Source organism: Artibeus jamaicensis, unplaced genomic scaffold, assembly GCF_021234435.1.
Source record: "Artibeus jamaicensis isolate MK-2021 breed Jamaican fruit bat unplaced genomic scaffold, CSHL_Jam_final contig_548, whole genome shotgun sequence".
Lineage (NCBI taxonomy): Eukaryota > Metazoa > Chordata > Mammalia > Chiroptera > Phyllostomidae > Artibeus > Artibeus jamaicensis.
This window is the reverse complement of record NW_026521883.1, coordinates 9,431,431-9,449,509: the sequence shown is the minus strand read 5'-3', so window position 1 is coordinate 9,449,509 and position 18,079 is coordinate 9,431,431. Positions and strand designations below refer to the sequence as shown.

Here is an 18,079-nt window from a genome sequence, read left to right as displayed (position 1 = left end):
TTATGAAAGATCTATAAACCTCTAAGAGTGATACTGTATTACAAACTTTGTTAATGCTTTCACACATACAAAAACTATTGTTAAAGCAAGTCAGTTGATATTTATCCTTTGAGTATAAAGTGAGTACTTAATTTAAAAATTAAAGAAGTATGGTACTATCTACTACTGCCCTGTCTAGTGTGGCTCAGTTGGTCATCCCATAAACTGAAAGGTCACGGGTTTGATTCCTTGTCAGGGCATATGCCTACTACAAGGGTTTGGTCTGCTATTGTGCATATAGGAGAGGCAACTGATTGATACACCTCTCTGTCTCTCTCTCATCTTTATTCTCCCTCATATCGATGTTTCTCTCTCTCTCCCTCCTTCCCTTTGCCTCTCTCTAAGATCGATCAGCATGTCTTCCTATGAGGATGAAAACTAAACTAAACTAAACTAAACTAAACTAAACTAAACTAAACTAGCCCTGCCTGGTGTGGCTCAGTGGATTGAGTGCTGGCCTGGGAACAGAAAGGCTACTAGTTGGATTCCCGGTCAGGGCACATGCCTAGGTTGCATGCCAGGTCCCTGGTTGGGGGCATGCAAGAGGCACCCATAGATGTTTCTTTCCCACTCTTTCTCTCTCCCCTTCCCTCTCTCTGAAAACAAATAAAATCTTTTTTTTAAAAGCCATTTGTTAAAAAAATAAAAGTACTAGCTACAAGTTACATCAGAAAGCAAACTGGAAATTTGACATATAATAGGATATTTTTTAAACTATAAAATAAATTATAAAGACTTCGTGTTTGAGATTTATTTCTTATATTCTCACAATGTTTTAAAGGCAAAAATTTATTTCATTGTCATTTATTCTACAGATTATACATATAAAAATTCTGTAAGTTTTGCTAATAGTTTAAATCTAATTAAGATGAGTTACGCCACTGATGTTGATTTTAATCTTAGACTACAATTAGTTTCTATTTTATGCCCCAATTTTAATTCTCTTCAGAGACATAGGATGTTAATTAAAATTTACATAAATTACTTTTTAAATGGGTTTCCTATCAATCCATACTATACACATCACAAATCTGAGAACACCTTTGAAACAGTATTGATCTTTTGAATAAATGCACATATTCTGCTTTATTTTTAAGAGCTTTAAGAAACTACTGATAACTGAATTTCATGCCACTTATGATCAATTTCTATAAATCACTGAAAGTCCTGTTCTATATATACATTTTGGAATATTATTACCCAATTCCCTTCTCATCCCGAACTTCATTCTTCAAAACCGGTCTACCTTTACTGTGTAAGCTAATGATAATTAATCTTTCAATTAGAAGGTGATTCCACTTAAAGTGGGCTGTCATTTAAACATATTACCCCCCTCACAATATTGGTAAGAATTTTAACTCATTTTACTTAAGAAGAAAATGAATCTGTGGTAGGTTCCCTGATTTGCCCAAGGTCAACAGCTAGCCAGTGTCAGTCTAGGTTCAATCCGAGATTTATCAACCTCAAAGCCAAAACTTCCACTTGACTACAATTATCTCCTTAAAAGATTAAGAGACTGGCTCAAAAGCAGACAATCCTGTCTCTCTGAACATATCTATTCTAAAATATCACCACACAGTACTTACGATTCAATCACTGATTGAAATGAAAATGAAGAGCATCTTTCTGTTTCACTTAAACTAGGCCGGACTTACTGGCAGGTAAAAAGGAGGTTGGAAAAGGCTTGCCTCAACATGTCTCCCCTAAACCTCTATATCTATATGGTTGTCCTAGTCCATTTTTTATAAACACGCAAATCTACCAAACAAGGCTACGCGGGACCAGCTTACAGTTGGTGCTTTTCAGAACTGCACTTTTCTAAGGTAATTTATACGATTTAGTATAGAACTGAGAGGCATTGTTTCACATGCTATACTGACTTTCCAAACATTTGAAGTATCATTTAGAGGCAACAAACCCAGTTCCACCCTCTTTCTCTCTTACGCTGAGATGCCTGCCCCACTTGGGGGACACCGCTCTGGTACAACGCTGGGGCAAGGGCAGTAAAGGAAGAAGTGGGGGAAGCGCACGGAAGTTGGGTGGAGGGAGGTCTCCTTACCCACTCTTCTGCCCTAGCTCTGCCAAGGGCGGCTCCTCACGGTGCCCAGCCGACTCACAACCCCCATAAACCTCGAAACCGGGCTATGTCCCAGCGGGGTGGGCAGGGAAGCAGGCAACGGAAGCTTTGTATTGCTCCAAACCACCCTGCCAAGATCCATGCTCTCCTTTCGGCCCGGAGGATGCTTTCCCTTTCAAAGCAAGTCCTCCAGGTGGCAAACTCCCGGTCCACACCGGCTGAAGTCTTCTGCATCCAAGGGGGCGCCTTCTCCGCAACCTTCACCCAGCCACCCGAAACTCTCTGCCACGATGTCCACCAATCCCTCTCTCCACCCCCGCAACCCTCCACAGACACACACGCCTGCCTGCGCCCCACCCAGGATCTCGGCGTACCCCTCCCCGAACCGGAGGAGGGCCCCCACACCAGCCCCCAAAGGCACACACCCCCTCCTCAGGCTCCAACCTCCTGGATCCCGTCGAAGCTGGATCGAGTACCTGGTCTGGCGGTGCTCTGGGGCTCAGAGGGGTTGGGAGCGATCCCCTTCCACTGGCGCGGAGCGCTCCCTTACCCACCAGAAGCGGTGGCTTCTCTCTTTCCCAGGAACGGGAGGGTGGAGAAGTGTGGGAGGGGAGGGGAGGGGTAAGCGAGAAGCCCAGGGGACGCCAGGGGCCGAACCGGAATCACTAGCGCCGGCCCCACCCTCGGCCTGGCGCAAAGCACCCGAGCCCTCTGGATAGGACAAACTAAAGCAGGCAGCGAGAAATGAACACCACCACTTCCGGGTCGCCCCTCTACTGCCCCTCCTTAGCAACCGCGTGGGGTTGCTAAGCGGAAGTACCTCAAAGACAGCACCCTCATTTCTTCTGGGACTGTCAGGAGGTAGCTGGGAGCGTATATATTTCTTTGGCAACACCCTTCTGCCTTCTCCTCCCGGTCTTAGACCGAGCCCACGCTTCCCAGCCGGAGTCACAAAGCCCATCCTGCTCTTCCCTTCAGTTGTACTACCCACCCCTCCCCCAACTCTCGTCTACTATGTAGACAAGCTTCCTCCTGCTGAGTCCCAGGCCGACCCATTGGCTCTTAAGGCTCTCTCTCTCAATGGTCCCTCGTGGGAGTTATCTTTTCTGGTAGTTTAGCAAGCATCTCCCTCTTGAGGATTTTCAGTTGTGTTTCAATTGGGTTATAAAAATCTTCAATGTTGTAAAAGCTTTCTCATGTACTTTGTTCTCCTATGACAGCTCATGAAACAGCAGTGAGAAAAGTTCTGTCTTCGCCTATCTTTTGTAAGGACAGTACATGGTTGTGTATGATCTGTAAATAACCTAGTTAAATGAAAGAGTAAAACAAAGATTCGCTGTAAATTGAGTAGAGTGATTTTAATCCTTAACAGAAAAGCAATGAGGAAAGGCCAAAGGAAGACTGTAATCAAGCTTCAGAAGGAGGAAGAAATTTAATCCTCCACTAGGAAAAAACGTTCATGCCTACACTGTGGACAAGAAAAGTGTTGCCAAGACTTCATTTATTCTTGTGTCAAAGTGATGTAAGCATGAACTACTAGTTGGAAAAACTACTAGTTGTTTATTGCTGGTAAAAACCAGCAATATAATTAATAATCTTTAGAAAAATGATCCATAACACTATGGCAGTTCATAGAAATGTAGTTGGGCATACAGAGAAAAACAAGTAAAAATCTTGGCTTTACTTTCCAATCTTAAATAAGTCTGTTTAAAAGCAGTAAAGCTTAAGAGTCGCCCCTGAATTTGTTCTCTGTTCCATGGCAGTAAATGTACTGGCAACTACAGCTTTAATTTTCTTCATCGTCATGATAACCTCTTAGTTACCAATAATGAACTTTGTCCACCTCAGCTGGTGCTGATGAAATGAGCTTTGGTAGCTTAAAAGAAACAGCAGGTATGTTGGTTCCCTTACATATGGGACAGAATTAAATTGTTTTATCCTAGACAGTTCAGTAAAAGCTTTAGGAACTCACTTCAGATTAAAATGTCAGTAGTAGGGTGTTATAAGTCTAAAACATTGCAACTCTTCTCATAGGGCATGCATACTTCCACATGTATGCATATACTTCCACACACACACACACAATTCATATTTAATCTGAGCACATCCAGTAATTAATTGTCCTTTTAAAAACCTGTCTGTAAGAAAGTAAGTGATAAGCCATTATCATGACAAAATAGAGCTTAGAATTTTAATTGCCAACAGATTTATTTAAAAAGTTAGAGAAATAAAACCATGAGCCCAACGAACAATGACTTATCTAAAACTACGGTGCACTTAAATGTCTCTAAAATTTTTAAAACATGATTTTGGCATGTGTTCTAAAGCAAGAAATGTTTTCTTGGGAAAAGTTAAGTTAAAATTAAATGTGGTATTTTAGGCCAATATAGAAATATAGATTCCTATTATGCACTATCCATTTTTCCCATTACCTGAAGAAATATGACCTGAACAGTATTCACTTAGATCTTTTCTTCCTACACTTTTTAAAATTATTGGTCACTTTTCAATAGGTATGTTAATAACTGGCTTGACTCCTAAATGGCCACATGACTTCTGTTATTCTATTTTCAACATAGACATTGTTTGGAGACCTCTAAACATATACAGCACAATCCACAGCTGAAATTAGCTATGTAGGTGTAGCTACACTTACAGGGTTTTGTGATCAGTACTATAGGAATCTATATTCTTTTTTTAAAAGATTTTATTAATTTATTTTTAGTGATAGGAGAAAGCAGGGAGAAAGGGAGAGAAACTTCAATGTGTGGTTGCCTGTCATGTGGCCCTCACTGGGGACCTGGCCTGCAACCGAGGCATGTGCCCTGACTGGGAATCGAACTGGGGACTTCCTGGTTTGCAGCCCACGCTCAATCCACTGAGCCACACCAGCCAGGACTGGAATCTATATTCTTAATATGAACCATAACTAAGTGCTTTCAGATCTAAGCTAGATCTCAAATGGCCTTCAAAGTCAGTACGGTATCTTCATCCTATAGATCAATGACTTCCTGCCTTTTTTCTGCTTATAAAAGGGTTTTTTTTTCATTTTTTTATTGCTTCATTAAATCACTTAAGAAGAATTAGGCTACCTAATGTTTATTTTTTTGGGAAATGCAACTCTGTTATACAATAATGAACATTTAACTATTACTAGAAATTAATATTCAAATATTTATAGAGGTCCACTGGCATCTCCAAATATAAAAGATACCAAAACTAAAGTCTAACAATTGATGACTACTTGGGATCGGTTACTAGAAATGTAGTCAAGTTTAGTTTGTGCCTAAGCAATATATAGCACGAAAGACCCTAACACAAGTGTCTTAGAGAAATTTAGAATATATGTGACATAAATAGGATGTTTAGCCTTTGGAAGAGAAAACTAAAGGATGTACTAGCTGTTTTTAAATACTTGAAGGCTGCCACGTGGAAGAAATAACTTGTTCTGTGTTATGTCAAGGACAGAACCAAGACTGGGAAGAGGGAAGTTAGAAAAATTCAAATTTTAAACTAAGAATGTTTTTCACAAGTTGCCAACCAATAAAGCGGAAAGCAGTCCCTCTAATAAACAGCTGTATTTGGGTTGAAAAAGATGACTTCTAAAGTTTTGAGTTAGTAAAAACCACTCCCATCTCCACAGTCTATCCTCAAAGGTAAAAGGAACTATTATAACAATGTTGTCTGGACCAAGGCCTAGCTGAACCTTCAGTTTTTCCGAAAGTGTCCTAGCCTCAAGGATTCTAAATACATTGAGATTTGTAAGCAGTGTACATATGTGAAAGTTTCAGTTAGTTTAGGCTTCATTTTCTGATTTTTAAAAAGTGATAAGCATTCATCTTATAAATAACTCTTTAAGCATACTTCATAATTGTGGATATAGTACTGCTCTTCCTTTGTAAAACCATGTAAACACAAAACACATGTGATCCTCACAATGTTCTAGCATTCAAAAATTCCAGAAAAGTAACGTTAATCATTGTTTGGCCAGGTATTCAACACTAGCATTAACAATTTGAATAATCCAATTAAAGGGGAATACCAAATTAGCTTTGTGAAGAAGGGTACAAAATTACAAAATTAATTATTTTGATGTGTATTATTTTTGATATTATTTCAACAGAAACAGGGAGTCTATACCTCTGTTATGTTTAGAAGAGGCTAAATTGCCAATCTACATTTTCAAAAAGTTTTGAGAAGTAAACAGATTACAGCAGACCTCTGCCTTTTAAAAGTGAGATATCCATCACCCTTGCTGAGTAGTTCAAGTCAATCCATGTTTCTCTCTCTCCCCCCCCCCACTTCTTGTCTCTAAAATCAACCAATAAATTAAAAATTTTTAAATGTAATCGACACTCTTCAGGACTCAATTTGGACACTGATAAAAATCAGATCAATGGACAAATTTGTATTTGGAAGGAATAAAATAGAAGTATTTAGTAGAATATAATCTTAGAAAGCACACAAATGGCTATAGTCTATTTTGAAAATAAGTATTTATTTATTAAAAAAACAGAAAACATGTCTGTTAAAACCTGGTTAGTTTTGACATCGGATGTCAGTGATCAAAAAAGTGTAATGAGCAAGCAAGCAAGAATTACTGTTACTAAGTAATATTATATCCACCTCTTCAATTATACCCCATTGAAAAATATAATGGTAGCTTTAAGAACTTTAGACATAGCTCTGGGTTTATGTCATTATTTGCCTTTCATGTTTTAGTGATGTCCAGAGGGTAATATTCTATTATACCAAATCAAATGCACATTCTAAGAAAGTCCTTCTCTTTTAACATAGTCTATTAAATCTTCCTGTCTGAAACCCTCAGGACCAAATGGCCTTTACATTTGTCTAAGGAGAAGACGCATAGCCATCAAGTTTTTTTGACATTGCATCTTTGGCCCCCATTCTTAAAAAGAATATAGGTGTAGTTTAATTAATACTGATTTTTTTTAATGTGCAGAAATCTAACCCTGCTTTTTAAATCAAATAAAAAGGAAAATATGGCACCATTCCAAAAATCTAAGGCCAATAAAAAATGGCAGCTGTACAAAGATATAAGCAAATCATAAATACAGCAAATTTGTTGTACAAAACATACAATGATTTATTTTTAGTAAGAACAAGCTTAATAACAGGCAAAAGAAACCAAATACTGCATTATATTGAATACTAAGGTTAAGTAACCATAATCATCTCATAAATCTTCCAATATCATAACTACTTGCTTTTTAATAACTATATGTAACCCTCATTTTTAAATTAAATGTCTATTCAACAATGCTAACTGATACAAATACATTTATGCAAATTTACATCCTAGGACACCAGAGTAAGTATAAGACATTAGTCAAGGATGAATAAAAAAGTTCTATTCTTCTTCATCATCTGTATGATCAGGTGGCAAAGGACGTACTCTGTGGAAAGAACAAAGAACTTCAATAGTCAGCATCAACTACTTAAAACACAACAAAAAATTGTTACAAAGTTATAAATTAGAACATTAATTAATAATGCAGTGAGTCTAGTCAAGTGACTGGAAATGAGAGAAAAACCATTAATTGATAAACAACTACAAATTCCAAGCGCTACAGCAACAAATTTTTAAACAATTTATTTTCTCTGTTAATTTGCCAAATCAATGTTTCTCCTCTAGGTTCACTGCCATCTTAATTAAAAAAGAAATTCGTTTCTATAAGATCAATTTTCAACATGTTAAGTGGATGACAAAAGTGGAATATAATCCTTCAGCAAGGACTTTGTGATAATAAAAAGCAAGAAATTTAACAACCCTCCTGAGTAGACAAAACAGCAACAAGTTGTCATATTTGACTACATACCCTTTTGGACCATATAAATGTATTACTTGATTAGAAAGCTCCCCCAATTGTTTAAGGTGGCACATGGTAGTTAGAACTTTTGAAAAATAATTAACATTATCCCAAGCCATTTGTACTCATTACACTTTGTACAGATAAAAGTCAATTAAAAACATAATCATAAATCAGAATTGTTTTTAGAGCTAATGAAAATTTGTGAGATCTATCCTAAAATAATCAGTTTTCAAATCAGATCCAGTAACCTGAAGAGTCATAGAGCTAAACAGTTAAATGAAGGTAGCTAAAATGAAGGTATTCTGACTTGATATGAGATTCTCATTGACTCTCCTATTAGATTACTGAGAGGACTTCATTTTATTTTCTTGGAAATTGAATCCAGTTAACAGAGAACACTATCATGAACCAAAGTTCCTTTTGGGAAGGACTTGATTGACTTTAGTCATCATGATTCTGTTCAGATTTTAAGTAACTAGTCTCACTTGATTCTGACTCCCCCATGCAACTGATTCAGTAAACTGATTCAGTTTGCTCTGCCTCTGTGAGAAAAATAAAGCCAAAGATTTATGAAATAGGGAGTTAATAGAAGAAGCCCTTCTGATAAACTGAGTTAACAATTTACTGTTAATAGTTAATCTACTGATTTACTATCAATAAAGGGTACTTACAACTCTCCTAAACAAAGAGCAATCTAAGAAAAGCACTAAAGGAATAATATAAACTTTTAAAATTATACCATAGATCCAAGTGCTTTATGAGACTACATGTGTAATCTTTCTCCATGTGGTGGAGAAAGATAGTTTTTATTACTATGATGATCAATGGTATAACCATATTTGGCTATTTTGCCAAATATTGTTTCCTTAATGGAAGTCACAAATAACTCAAAAGTCTCAAATAATTCAAAAGTAATATATTCAAGAGCTGATACTATTAGCTTGTTTATATTCAAATAACAAGGAAGAATGATGCCAGACAATTAGAGGGAACCGGAAGAGACAAAATGTAAAATTTAGTTACTATTCCAGAGTCTGACACTCCTTTCAAATATTGCATAAGATAGTAAGCATTTAGTAACCATTTACTAAATAACCTTATGAACATTGGCTAATTCTTAAAATTTTATATGCATAGACATCACTTTATATGTCAAATACTTTAATTGCTCTCCCATCCATTAATTTTTATTTAGCTTGTATTTAATGCAAATCAATTCCAAACATAATGTACAATGCAAAAAAGATGTATAGTGTTCATATATGAAGCAAAAGAGTGTTCATGTACACACACAGATCTCACGTAGCTTGAGATCTGTTGGATCTGGTTATTCCTGTGTGGGTTTCTAAAGATGGCACATATTGGGGGGAAGTAGAGGAGAATATAAGGTGGATAATGGAAGGAGACTTATCTTGGGATGCTGACAACACAATACAATATACAGATGATGTATTATAGGATTGTACACCTGAAGCCTATATTATTTTATTAATCAATGTCACCCCAATAAATTCAATAAAAACATAAAAAAATAAATAAGTAAAAATGGCAAATATTGGCTTTAGACTTAAGAATACTATGGCCATGCTGAATACTGTAATATCTAAGCATTGGTGTGTGAACTTGTGAACCAAAGATTTCATGCAGTGTCTATTTTTAAAAAGGCTTTTTTGTAGATCAAGGCAGCTGTAAAAGTTTCAATTTCCAGAATCAAGTACACTTAGGTTTAGGATCAAGTTCTAACAAACTAAAAAACACTGACTGATATAGAAAGTATTCCAAATGTAGCTATTCTGATTCATAAAACTTAAAATAGTTACAGAAAGAGCACAAGAGTTGTGAATTTAATGCAGCAAGTTTCCAGTCTTCATTTTCCAAATACCTAATAAACATTCTTTTTGTCTCCTTCATATATTTGCCTTTTAATTTCAGGATTTGTCAAACATGACTTCACAACATAAATTTTTAAATTACAAAAATTATTCAATACATGCAGAAATAAAAAGCAGTATTTTTTAAGATTGATATCAATGCACTTCTAATCTTTGGAATCAACTTAGGTTATCCAAGTTAGCTAAATGAATCTGGCACTCCTATAGGGTGGGAATGTGTGATAGGAAATACCTATCATTTGGTTTTTAGTGTATATGCAAGAATGACTCATGGCTGGATTTGTAGTAGATTCCAATCCATTATTACCCTGGCATATGTCAATTACTACATTAAATGCATTGTCAATTCCAAAGCTCCAGAGGAAAGAGTTAAGTTCCCAAAAGAATAATGAAAACTTAACAATGTAAAACTTTATGTAGAGCATATCAGAATTAAATTAGGGCTGCTGAAATACACACAGAATTTATAGTAACACCTGGTAGTTCCTTCAAATGTACATATAAATGAATCACAGAAGCTTTTTATTTTACCTAATCATTTTATTGCCTTCTAGATTTACCGAAGCAGAGTGAAAGCTGACTCTCCATTCCACAGTTCATCCTTTTTCTTGATCCAGGTGAAACTACTCTTATTTTCAAGGTAAAGTTTTAAGTGTCCTTACTTAAAAATTTTGAGCTACGTTCAATCACATCATTTTCAACGTTGTTTCTCTCTGTTCTTGCACATGAAACTCCAGCAAATTTAATATTGCATTCATTACGTAGTCAAACCTTCAGATCTTTAAACCAGTCCAATGTGAGATTCTCAACATTTTCCTCATTGGTAGATTAGTAATTCATAGATTTGATGAAGACTTGTTTTTTCTTTGCCACATTGGACTGCAAGATGCCATATGAATTGGGCCGTAGAATATGGGTTGGTGAACCGTAGATGTTTCTTGGCCTAAGTCTCTCAAAGGTAGAGATGTAGAAGGGCAAAAAAGACTGCGAAGAGACTGGCTGTTAACTGCAGGGCACAACTGTGCCTTGTGGTTTCAATACGCTCTGGTGTGCTGGTCAAAGGAACGTGCGAATAAATCCGCGCGGGTAGAAGCAACACCAGAAGCAGCAGCGCCAGACTGAGCCCGGCCACCAACGTCTTGCCCATGTTGGTTACCGCACCTCGGATCAGACTTGCCACCGTTTGGTGCGATGGAGGATCTTGGGCTCCAGCATGGTGCAGGAGAGGTAACTAGCAGGCTCTTATATCAGGAGGCATCATAATGGAAGTGATGTGGCACTACCCACCCACATGCACTCACCATTGGCCACTCCCAATCAAATAACTTGTTTTCAAAATAAAGTATTTCAGCTGTTTAGAGAATCTGGCCCCTCTATCACTTATTAATCTATACGAAATGTTTCCACTGTCTTTTCTTTCCAGGTGGCACTATTTATTTTCCTGATTCTTAAAGTAACAGGTATGTTTGTTGTTGAAAATTGTTAACGCTTGCAAGACAACCTCAACCTCTGGGCAGCAACCAGCAGGATGAAGAAGCAGGAGAAGGCAACTGAAGAGCCTTCAGGTCCCTGGCCATTGGTTCACCCACAACCCCCATCGTCATGCATCCTTTCTTGTCACAATCACTAAACATCTAGTGCTAAACCTACCTGTATGGGCAGCATAGATAATGCTACTCAGATCTGCTTCCCTACCTACCCCCTGAGAAGCAGTTTCAGGTAAATCTTCATGGGCATTTCTGGATTGATGGTGGCTTTGAGCCCACAGAAGCTTTCTTTTCAAATTGTGCAAGCAAGTATATTCTGAAAGAGGCATTTTACTATGTCTCTTCATGGTTGTGAAATCCAGGCAAAAGCAATGAGGAAGTTTAGAAAGGAGAATTAGCCAAAATGGGCTACAATGATATTTAAATCATCCATTTAAAGTGAGCTGATCATGCTATGGCTGGTGTGGCTCAGTAAATTGAGCGTCGGCCTGGGAACCAAAGAATTACTGGTTCAACTCCCAGTCAGGGCACATGTCTTGGTTTCAGGCCAGGTCCCCAGTAAGGGGTATGTCAGAACCAATCACCCACTGATGTTTCTCTCTCTCCTTCTCCCACCCTTCCCCACTGTCTAAAGATAAAAATCTTTAAAATAAAGATATTATTTTATTTAAAATAAATAAAATCTTTAAAAATAAAATAAAATAAGCTGATTGTGTGGGGGGCTGGATAGAGGGAGCAAGGGGGAAATGGGACAACTGTAATAGCATAAAATATGTTATTACATAAGAATAAAATATTTTTAAAAGAATAAAGTGAGCTGATAGTATTTTGCTAATAAACAGGGTACATCTTGTACACGCAAAAATGAATTCACCTCTCTCTGCAGCTAATGGAAAACTGTTAAGGGGAGCCGATCCAAAGAGAACATTTGCTCCTTTCCATCATCTTAGCACCTTGTTTTGCCTCTTCAAATCATGATGTGCACAAACCGTCTTTTCAATGCAATGCAGCTAGTATTTTGATACCTGTAACTCTGGGGGCAGGGTGCAATTGTTTAAGAATCATGGATTTATTTTTTGGATGTCTTTGGCTATTGTCCTTGTGTATCCTGACAGTGCCATGTGTATCAGCCCATGTCAGTCAAGATGGGTAATCATTGAAATGCCAGATTTCTAAGTTAAATGTTCAAGAACTCAACATGTAAATAAATGCTGTTTTGGGGATATGAAAGAAAGAAAGAAAGAAAGAGAGAAAGAGAGAGAGAGAGAGAGAGAGAGAAAGAAGCATCTAATTAAAATATGAGGGAAGGTTTTTGCCCAGAGATGACCTCTATTAATATTTGGTGTATTTTATACATGTTATACTTTTGCATCCTGAATGTTTGCTTAATACTCATCATGAGCATTTTCCTCACATTAAAAGCTTAAAAAGCAGCCCTGGCTGGTGTAGCTCAGTGGATTGAGCGCAGGCTGCAAACCAAAGGGTCGTCAGTTTGAGTCCCAGTCAGGACACATGCCTGGGTTGCAGGCTAGGTCTCCAGTGAAGGCCATGTGAGAGGCAAACCACACATTGATGTTTCTCTCTTTCTTCTTCCCTTCCCCTCTCTAAAAATAAATAAATAAAATCTTTTTTAAAAAGCTTAAAAAGCATGAGTTAATTGGCACACTGAATTCTGTGTGTGTGCAGTTTTATCCCCACCTTATTTTGAAGTATTCTGATGTATTTATAAAGAAGTTGTAAAGAGAATATACCATGGAGTTTGTTTTGATTGTTTCTAAATGATGGGGTTTCTATATTTTCCAACTTTTCTACATTGTTCATATATTTCTTCTGGAGATTGAAGGAGTAGTTTTTTAAGGGATAAGATTAATGGAACTCAGACTAGATTAAAACAACATGGAAACAGCTTTTTGGAAAAGACTATAGAAAATAGACTGTAACATTTAAAGAATAAAGACAGGAAGTTTGTGGTTAATACAGTAGCACTCATCTTGATGGGATCCTCTGTAAGTGGCTAGACTGAGTAAAAATAATATCTTTCATTGATGTTTAAAATTTGGGGGTGACCATTATTAAAAGATTAGCACACGTTTTTAAAATCCTTGGTTTGTATTTTCTTACCTTCTCAAAGAGAAACCTTAAAGTTACTCAATATCCTGTTGTCTTTTATTTTCAAGAATACAATTATTTTCTTAAATTCCAGAATGTAAAGACTCACTTTCTCTTTCCTTTTCCTAGGCCACTGCTTCCTGCCTCTTCAGGAATCCGATTCTCTTTTTCAGAATCTTTAGGGGACAGGCTGAAGAATTCTCCAATTCCTTTTTGCCATTTAGGAGTTGGGCGCACACAAACTGGATTCCCTCCTGCATATTTATTTTCAGCTATAAAATATAAACAGATAGAACTAAATAAGAACTAAGCATACAGTAGCCATCCCTTAAAGGGATACAATTTCTTAATATTAAATCTAAAGGGTATTAAATGATAGTACCATCTTAAAATATAGAATTGGAAAATGTGACAAAAAAGTATCAGTATAATGTATAACAATACTGTTTTCATATCCTTTAACTAGAAAAATAGCATGAAGAGTTTTTATAATTGGAAAATATTTTTTCATATTTTGCCTACAAACAGAGCTATTTGAATAGCCTTATATACTGCCATAATAAAGTTTGATGCACTTTTCCTAATATAAGGTAGCACCCTGTGGTATAAACTGCCAAATTTCAACTTAATAAGATCATTTAGTTAAAACTCACACATAAAACATGTGCAGCAGTGAACATTTTCACATAAACAGTTCCACTCTTCAAAGCACTTGGCTCCTTTTCAGTTCATAAGGTAAATCCAATTCCTGATTATTATAAAACAGTAATCTAAAGGAAAAATTGAGGGAAAACTCCCGTCCTTTTTATGAAGTAATGATTAGAATACCAAGAGGAGCAAATTATTATTTTGATACCTATATCTTTTGTTTTAAAAACATTTGTCACAAACTCTAGCTATTAAAAAATACTATCAAAAACTCTAGCTGATAAAAAATACTTCCATATATACCGTCTGAAATTATATTGCTTGTATTTTTAAGAAAATAAAAATGGTCTTGCCCTGGCTGGTGTAGCTCAGTGGATTGAGCACGGGCCTTCGGACCATATGATCGTGGTTCGATTCCCAGTTAGGTCAGGGCACATGCCTGGGTTACAGGCCAGTTCCCAGCAAGGGTTTCACAAGAAGCAACCATACATTGATATTTCTCTCCTTCCCTTCCTCTCTAAAGATAAATAAATAAAATCTTAAAAAAATAAAATAAAATGGTCTTTAAGTATTAGTGATTTTTTGGTTCATAATTTTCTTGAAGAAACCTTATGGGAATGCTTTTACTAATAAGAAGTACTAATAAGAAGTATATAGTAGCAACAGATGGCTCAGCATAGAATTCAAACTCAGCTCTGCAGATTTAGGTGTGTCTTTTACTGAGGTAACACAACTTAATGAACTCAAATTTCCTCATCTTTAAAATAAGAGTATCACCGATTTCACATAGTTGATTATTGACTAAAAATAGAGATACGTGGCCCTGACCAGTGTGGCTCAGTTGGTTGGGCGCTGTCCCACAAAGGGTCACCAGTTTGATTCCCAGTGAGGGCACATGCCTCAGTTGCAGCCAAGTCCCTGGTTGGGGCATGTGAGAGTGGCCATCTGTTGATGTTTCTCTCACACATCGATGTTTCTCTTTCTCTTTTTCCCTCCCCTCCTCTCTCTCTAAAAGTAAATAAATAAATAAAATATTTTGTACAAACACAGAGATCTGTAAAATGCCTCAATAGGTGGATTTTCCAACAGAAGTTCACGAAGGGCCTATTCAGTTGTGTTTCAGCAGTGGGCCACACAATGTGCCCCTAACTGGAATTTAGTCTAGCGATACAGGGTATAAGATACTCTCAATAAATTCATCCACTTTCAGAAAATGTTTACTTATGATTCCTTTTTTATCTAAACAGATTGAAATAGGCCCTGGCAGAGTATCTCAGTTGGTTAAAGCATCATCTCCATACACCAAGGTTGCAGGTTCGATCACCAGTCAAGATACAGACAAGAAGCACCAGTGAATGCATAAATCAATGCATAAATCAATGCGAACAACAAATCAATGTTTCTCTCTCAAAAAAATCAATAAATAAAAAATTAGAGAGATTGAAATAGTAAATATTTTCTAATGAAATGCTTAGAATATGGGGAAGACGGAATTAACAGAAAAACCCATGAAGTCCTTCACAGTGCTTCCCTGTCTGTTTACTTAAATAGACCTTGTGGAATTAATCTTCCTTACTGCTCAATTCCCACCGAAAGGAATGAGGCACCAGATGGCATGGTGTTTTCTCAACCTATTCTTGCACAGGAGCAGTGTGAACCTATTTCCCTAGCAGCGTTTTTGATACTATGACTCGGAGGCAGCGTCCCAAGCTGCAAAGTTGGAAAACACACAGACACCACACCCTCCTCCCAAAATGTAAGGGAAAAGAAAAACATGCCGAAATGAAAATAAAACATTTACACTAAAAAGCCAATGTGATTGGTACTGTCAACGATCGCCCTAATTCTTAAATCAGTAAAGGGATGCTTACATAAGCTCTTACAAGGAGAAGCTATTCGCCAATATTAAAAACAAAAACACTAAAGCAGAAAAAATAAGTTTGGAGATAACTTGTGTTTGTCCCCAACGCCGGGACTCGAGACTCTCTTCCGTGCAAGCCCCACCTCTACACCAGCTCGCCCAGAGGCCAAGGCCCCCCATTATATCATAGCGCAAGGAAGGAATTCGGGCCCGAGGATGTCAGGAAAATAAATTCCACGCTGGTCGGGGATTTGCAGCTGGGAGAAATGTGGCGCCAGGCCCGATTCCCCTTTTGAGAGTGTTCTTCCAGGAGCTTGCAGGGCGGGGCACTTTTTACCTTTCCTCGATGAAGGGGACCTGGAATTAGCGGAGGTGCAGGAACCAAGCACCTTCCTGGGGGCTCGAGAAGCCACCACTGCGGAGAAAGGCAAAGACGGGCGTTCAGAAGGGGACAACAAGGAGTCTCGGAACTACATTCTCACCACAGTCCCCGACCCAAGCTCTTGGGAGAGCCCCACGATGCACAACCCTCCCCTGCCCTCTCAGCTCCTTCTTCCTCTTTAAGGGGCTGGGCCGCTGCTTCGCCCGACAGTGGGGGACCACCCCCATCTCTTCCGCCCCCGGCGCGGGGTGTGAGGGAGCAACCCCTGCCCTCCGCTACGGAGCTGCGTTGCCTCACCTTTTCTGTAGGTGCCTGGGACACTGTCTGCTTTAGTCCGCACCATACTCAAACTCGAGGAGATGAAAGCAACCAAATGGTTTTCTAGCTGAGAGTGTTTCCCTGGACAAAACCCCGAAAATGAATCTCCCGCCACGGTTTATACTGGTCTCTTTCCCGCGCACTCCGCCGAGTCTCCCCATTGGTTCCGCGCCTTCTCCCCATTGGTTCTGCGCTGCACCCCGCGACCAATTGCCAGTGTCCAGTGAGCACAGAGAGGGGGCTGGGCACAGTGCCAGCACATCCATCAACTCGCAGAAGCTTGTGATTTGTGCCCCCCTCAAGATGGGCGGCGCTGGGGTGCTTTCCTCGGGTGCCCAGTGTGTGGGTGCTAAGATTTTGAACTAGGGAAATGTGCCTCCTCTGAAAAGAAAACCCAGAAAAAAAAAAAAAGAATTCTACCGTTCGTTTAAAAATTACCTCAGGGTTAAATCCATAGTGATTGACTCCTGGAAGTGAAATCTGAAACGAAGCGGACGTTTTCATGCAAATCAAATTAAATATAACTTTTTAATTTGTCTTTTTTAAGACTTCATGCAGAAACGCTCTCCTCGGCGTCCCTAACTAAAACAATTTTACGGGATGGGAGAATAGGAAACTAATACAACTTATTTACTTTATTTTAATTGTTGTTCAAGTACAACAATTAAAGACAGACAGTTTTCTGTCTTTTATTCCCATCCCAGCCCACCCCCTAATACAATTTATTTATAGGTTGTTTTTTTAGGGTGGTGTGAACCTAAGGGAAAAAAGCAATGAATCGTATATACAGATACACATAAAAGGAACAAATTAATAAAAAGTCTTCTCGAGACCTGTATAGGTGTCGAGACCCAGAGCTGTTTAAAAAAACATGCCAAATGTGCTTACAGTACATCTCTGGCAGACAGCATAATTCTAAAATAGGAGCTCATAACTATTTTCTATTCCTGTGCCTATCTTCTAATTAGTCACAGTACCCCTGGGGAGTGATTTTCACTCTCTGAATACCATACATAAAACATCAGATGAGCTTGCTTTGGAATTTTTTTAAATGCTCACTTGAAAAGTAACCCTGAACACATAAGCACAGCCTTGATTTTCTCCAATAAATTTTGTTTGAACTTTTGGAACCGCTTAGTACTTTAACAGAATCAACAACTACTTTGTGTTTTACAATTAAATAATCTAGACAAGTGAAATTAGCATTATAATAACAGGAATTGTATTGAAAAATCACTTGTAGCTTTGTCTAAGCCTTGGACTCTAAGTTTACAGCCAAATTCCTATCAGAAAAATCAACAAGCCCCAGGGTATATTCCTTTGTTATTTATCATCATGCCCGGCCCAATACACAATGGTTCTTCAATACACATTATTTCCCTTTAAGTGGCTTCCACAAAGACCTAAAATACTTAATATGAACTCATATTCC

The 18,079-nt window shown here is 38.0% G+C and overlaps 2 protein-coding genes across 9 annotated transcripts in view; both read right to left on the bottom strand.

Moving 5' to 3' along the window:
* Positions 1-2,836, bottom strand: part of CSNK1G1 (casein kinase 1 gamma 1) — a 171,688-nt gene extending 168,852 nt beyond the window's left edge. For 5 of the 7 annotated variants that reach the window (XM_037155589.2, XM_037155593.2, XM_053670015.1 and 2 more), the window contains exon 1: positions 2,593-2,836. The gene's annotated coding sequence lies outside the window, so the exon portion shown is untranslated. Of the gene's footprint in view, positions 1-2,541 lie in introns of all 7 variants that reach the window. The other 2 variants (XM_037155590.2, XM_037155591.2) reach the window with 2 other exon arrangements.
* Positions 2,837-6,645: 3,809 nt separating this feature from the next.
* Positions 6,646-16,784, bottom strand: PCLAF (PCNA clamp associated factor). 2 transcript variants are annotated; one of them, XM_037155540.2, is made up of 4 exons: positions 16,627-16,779; positions 16,285-16,362; positions 13,548-13,710; positions 6,646-7,533 (listed from the first exon to the last, which is right to left on the bottom strand). In XM_037155540.2, the coding sequence occupies exons 1-4, from the start codon at positions 16,670-16,672 to the stop codon at positions 7,488-7,490; spliced, it is 333 nt and encodes a 110-aa protein (XP_037011435.2). In that variant the 5' UTR covers positions 16,673-16,779; the 3' UTR covers positions 6,646-7,487. The 2 variants fall into 2 exon arrangements, with proteins under 2 accessions (XP_037011435.2, XP_037011436.2); XM_037155541.2 differs by lacking the exon at positions 13,548-13,710 and having other exon boundaries at positions 16,627-16,784.
* Between the last annotated feature and the right edge of the window lie 1,295 nt (positions 16,785-18,079).

Bases quoted from the DNA above. Each gene is read 5' to 3' on its own strand.
- PCLAF (XM_037155540.2), bottom strand. From the start codon at position 16,672: ATGGTGCGGACTAAAGCAGACAGTGTCCCAGGCACCTACAGAAAAG. The intron at 16,363-16,626 runs GTGAGGCAACGC...CTTTCTCCGCAG, and splicing joins CCCAGGCACCTACAGAAAAG to TGGTGGCTTCTCGAGCCCCC. The intron at 7,534-13,547 runs GTGAGTCTTTAC...TTCTTTCCACAG, and splicing joins CTAGGAAAAGGAAAGAGAAA to AGTACGTCCTTTGCCACCTG.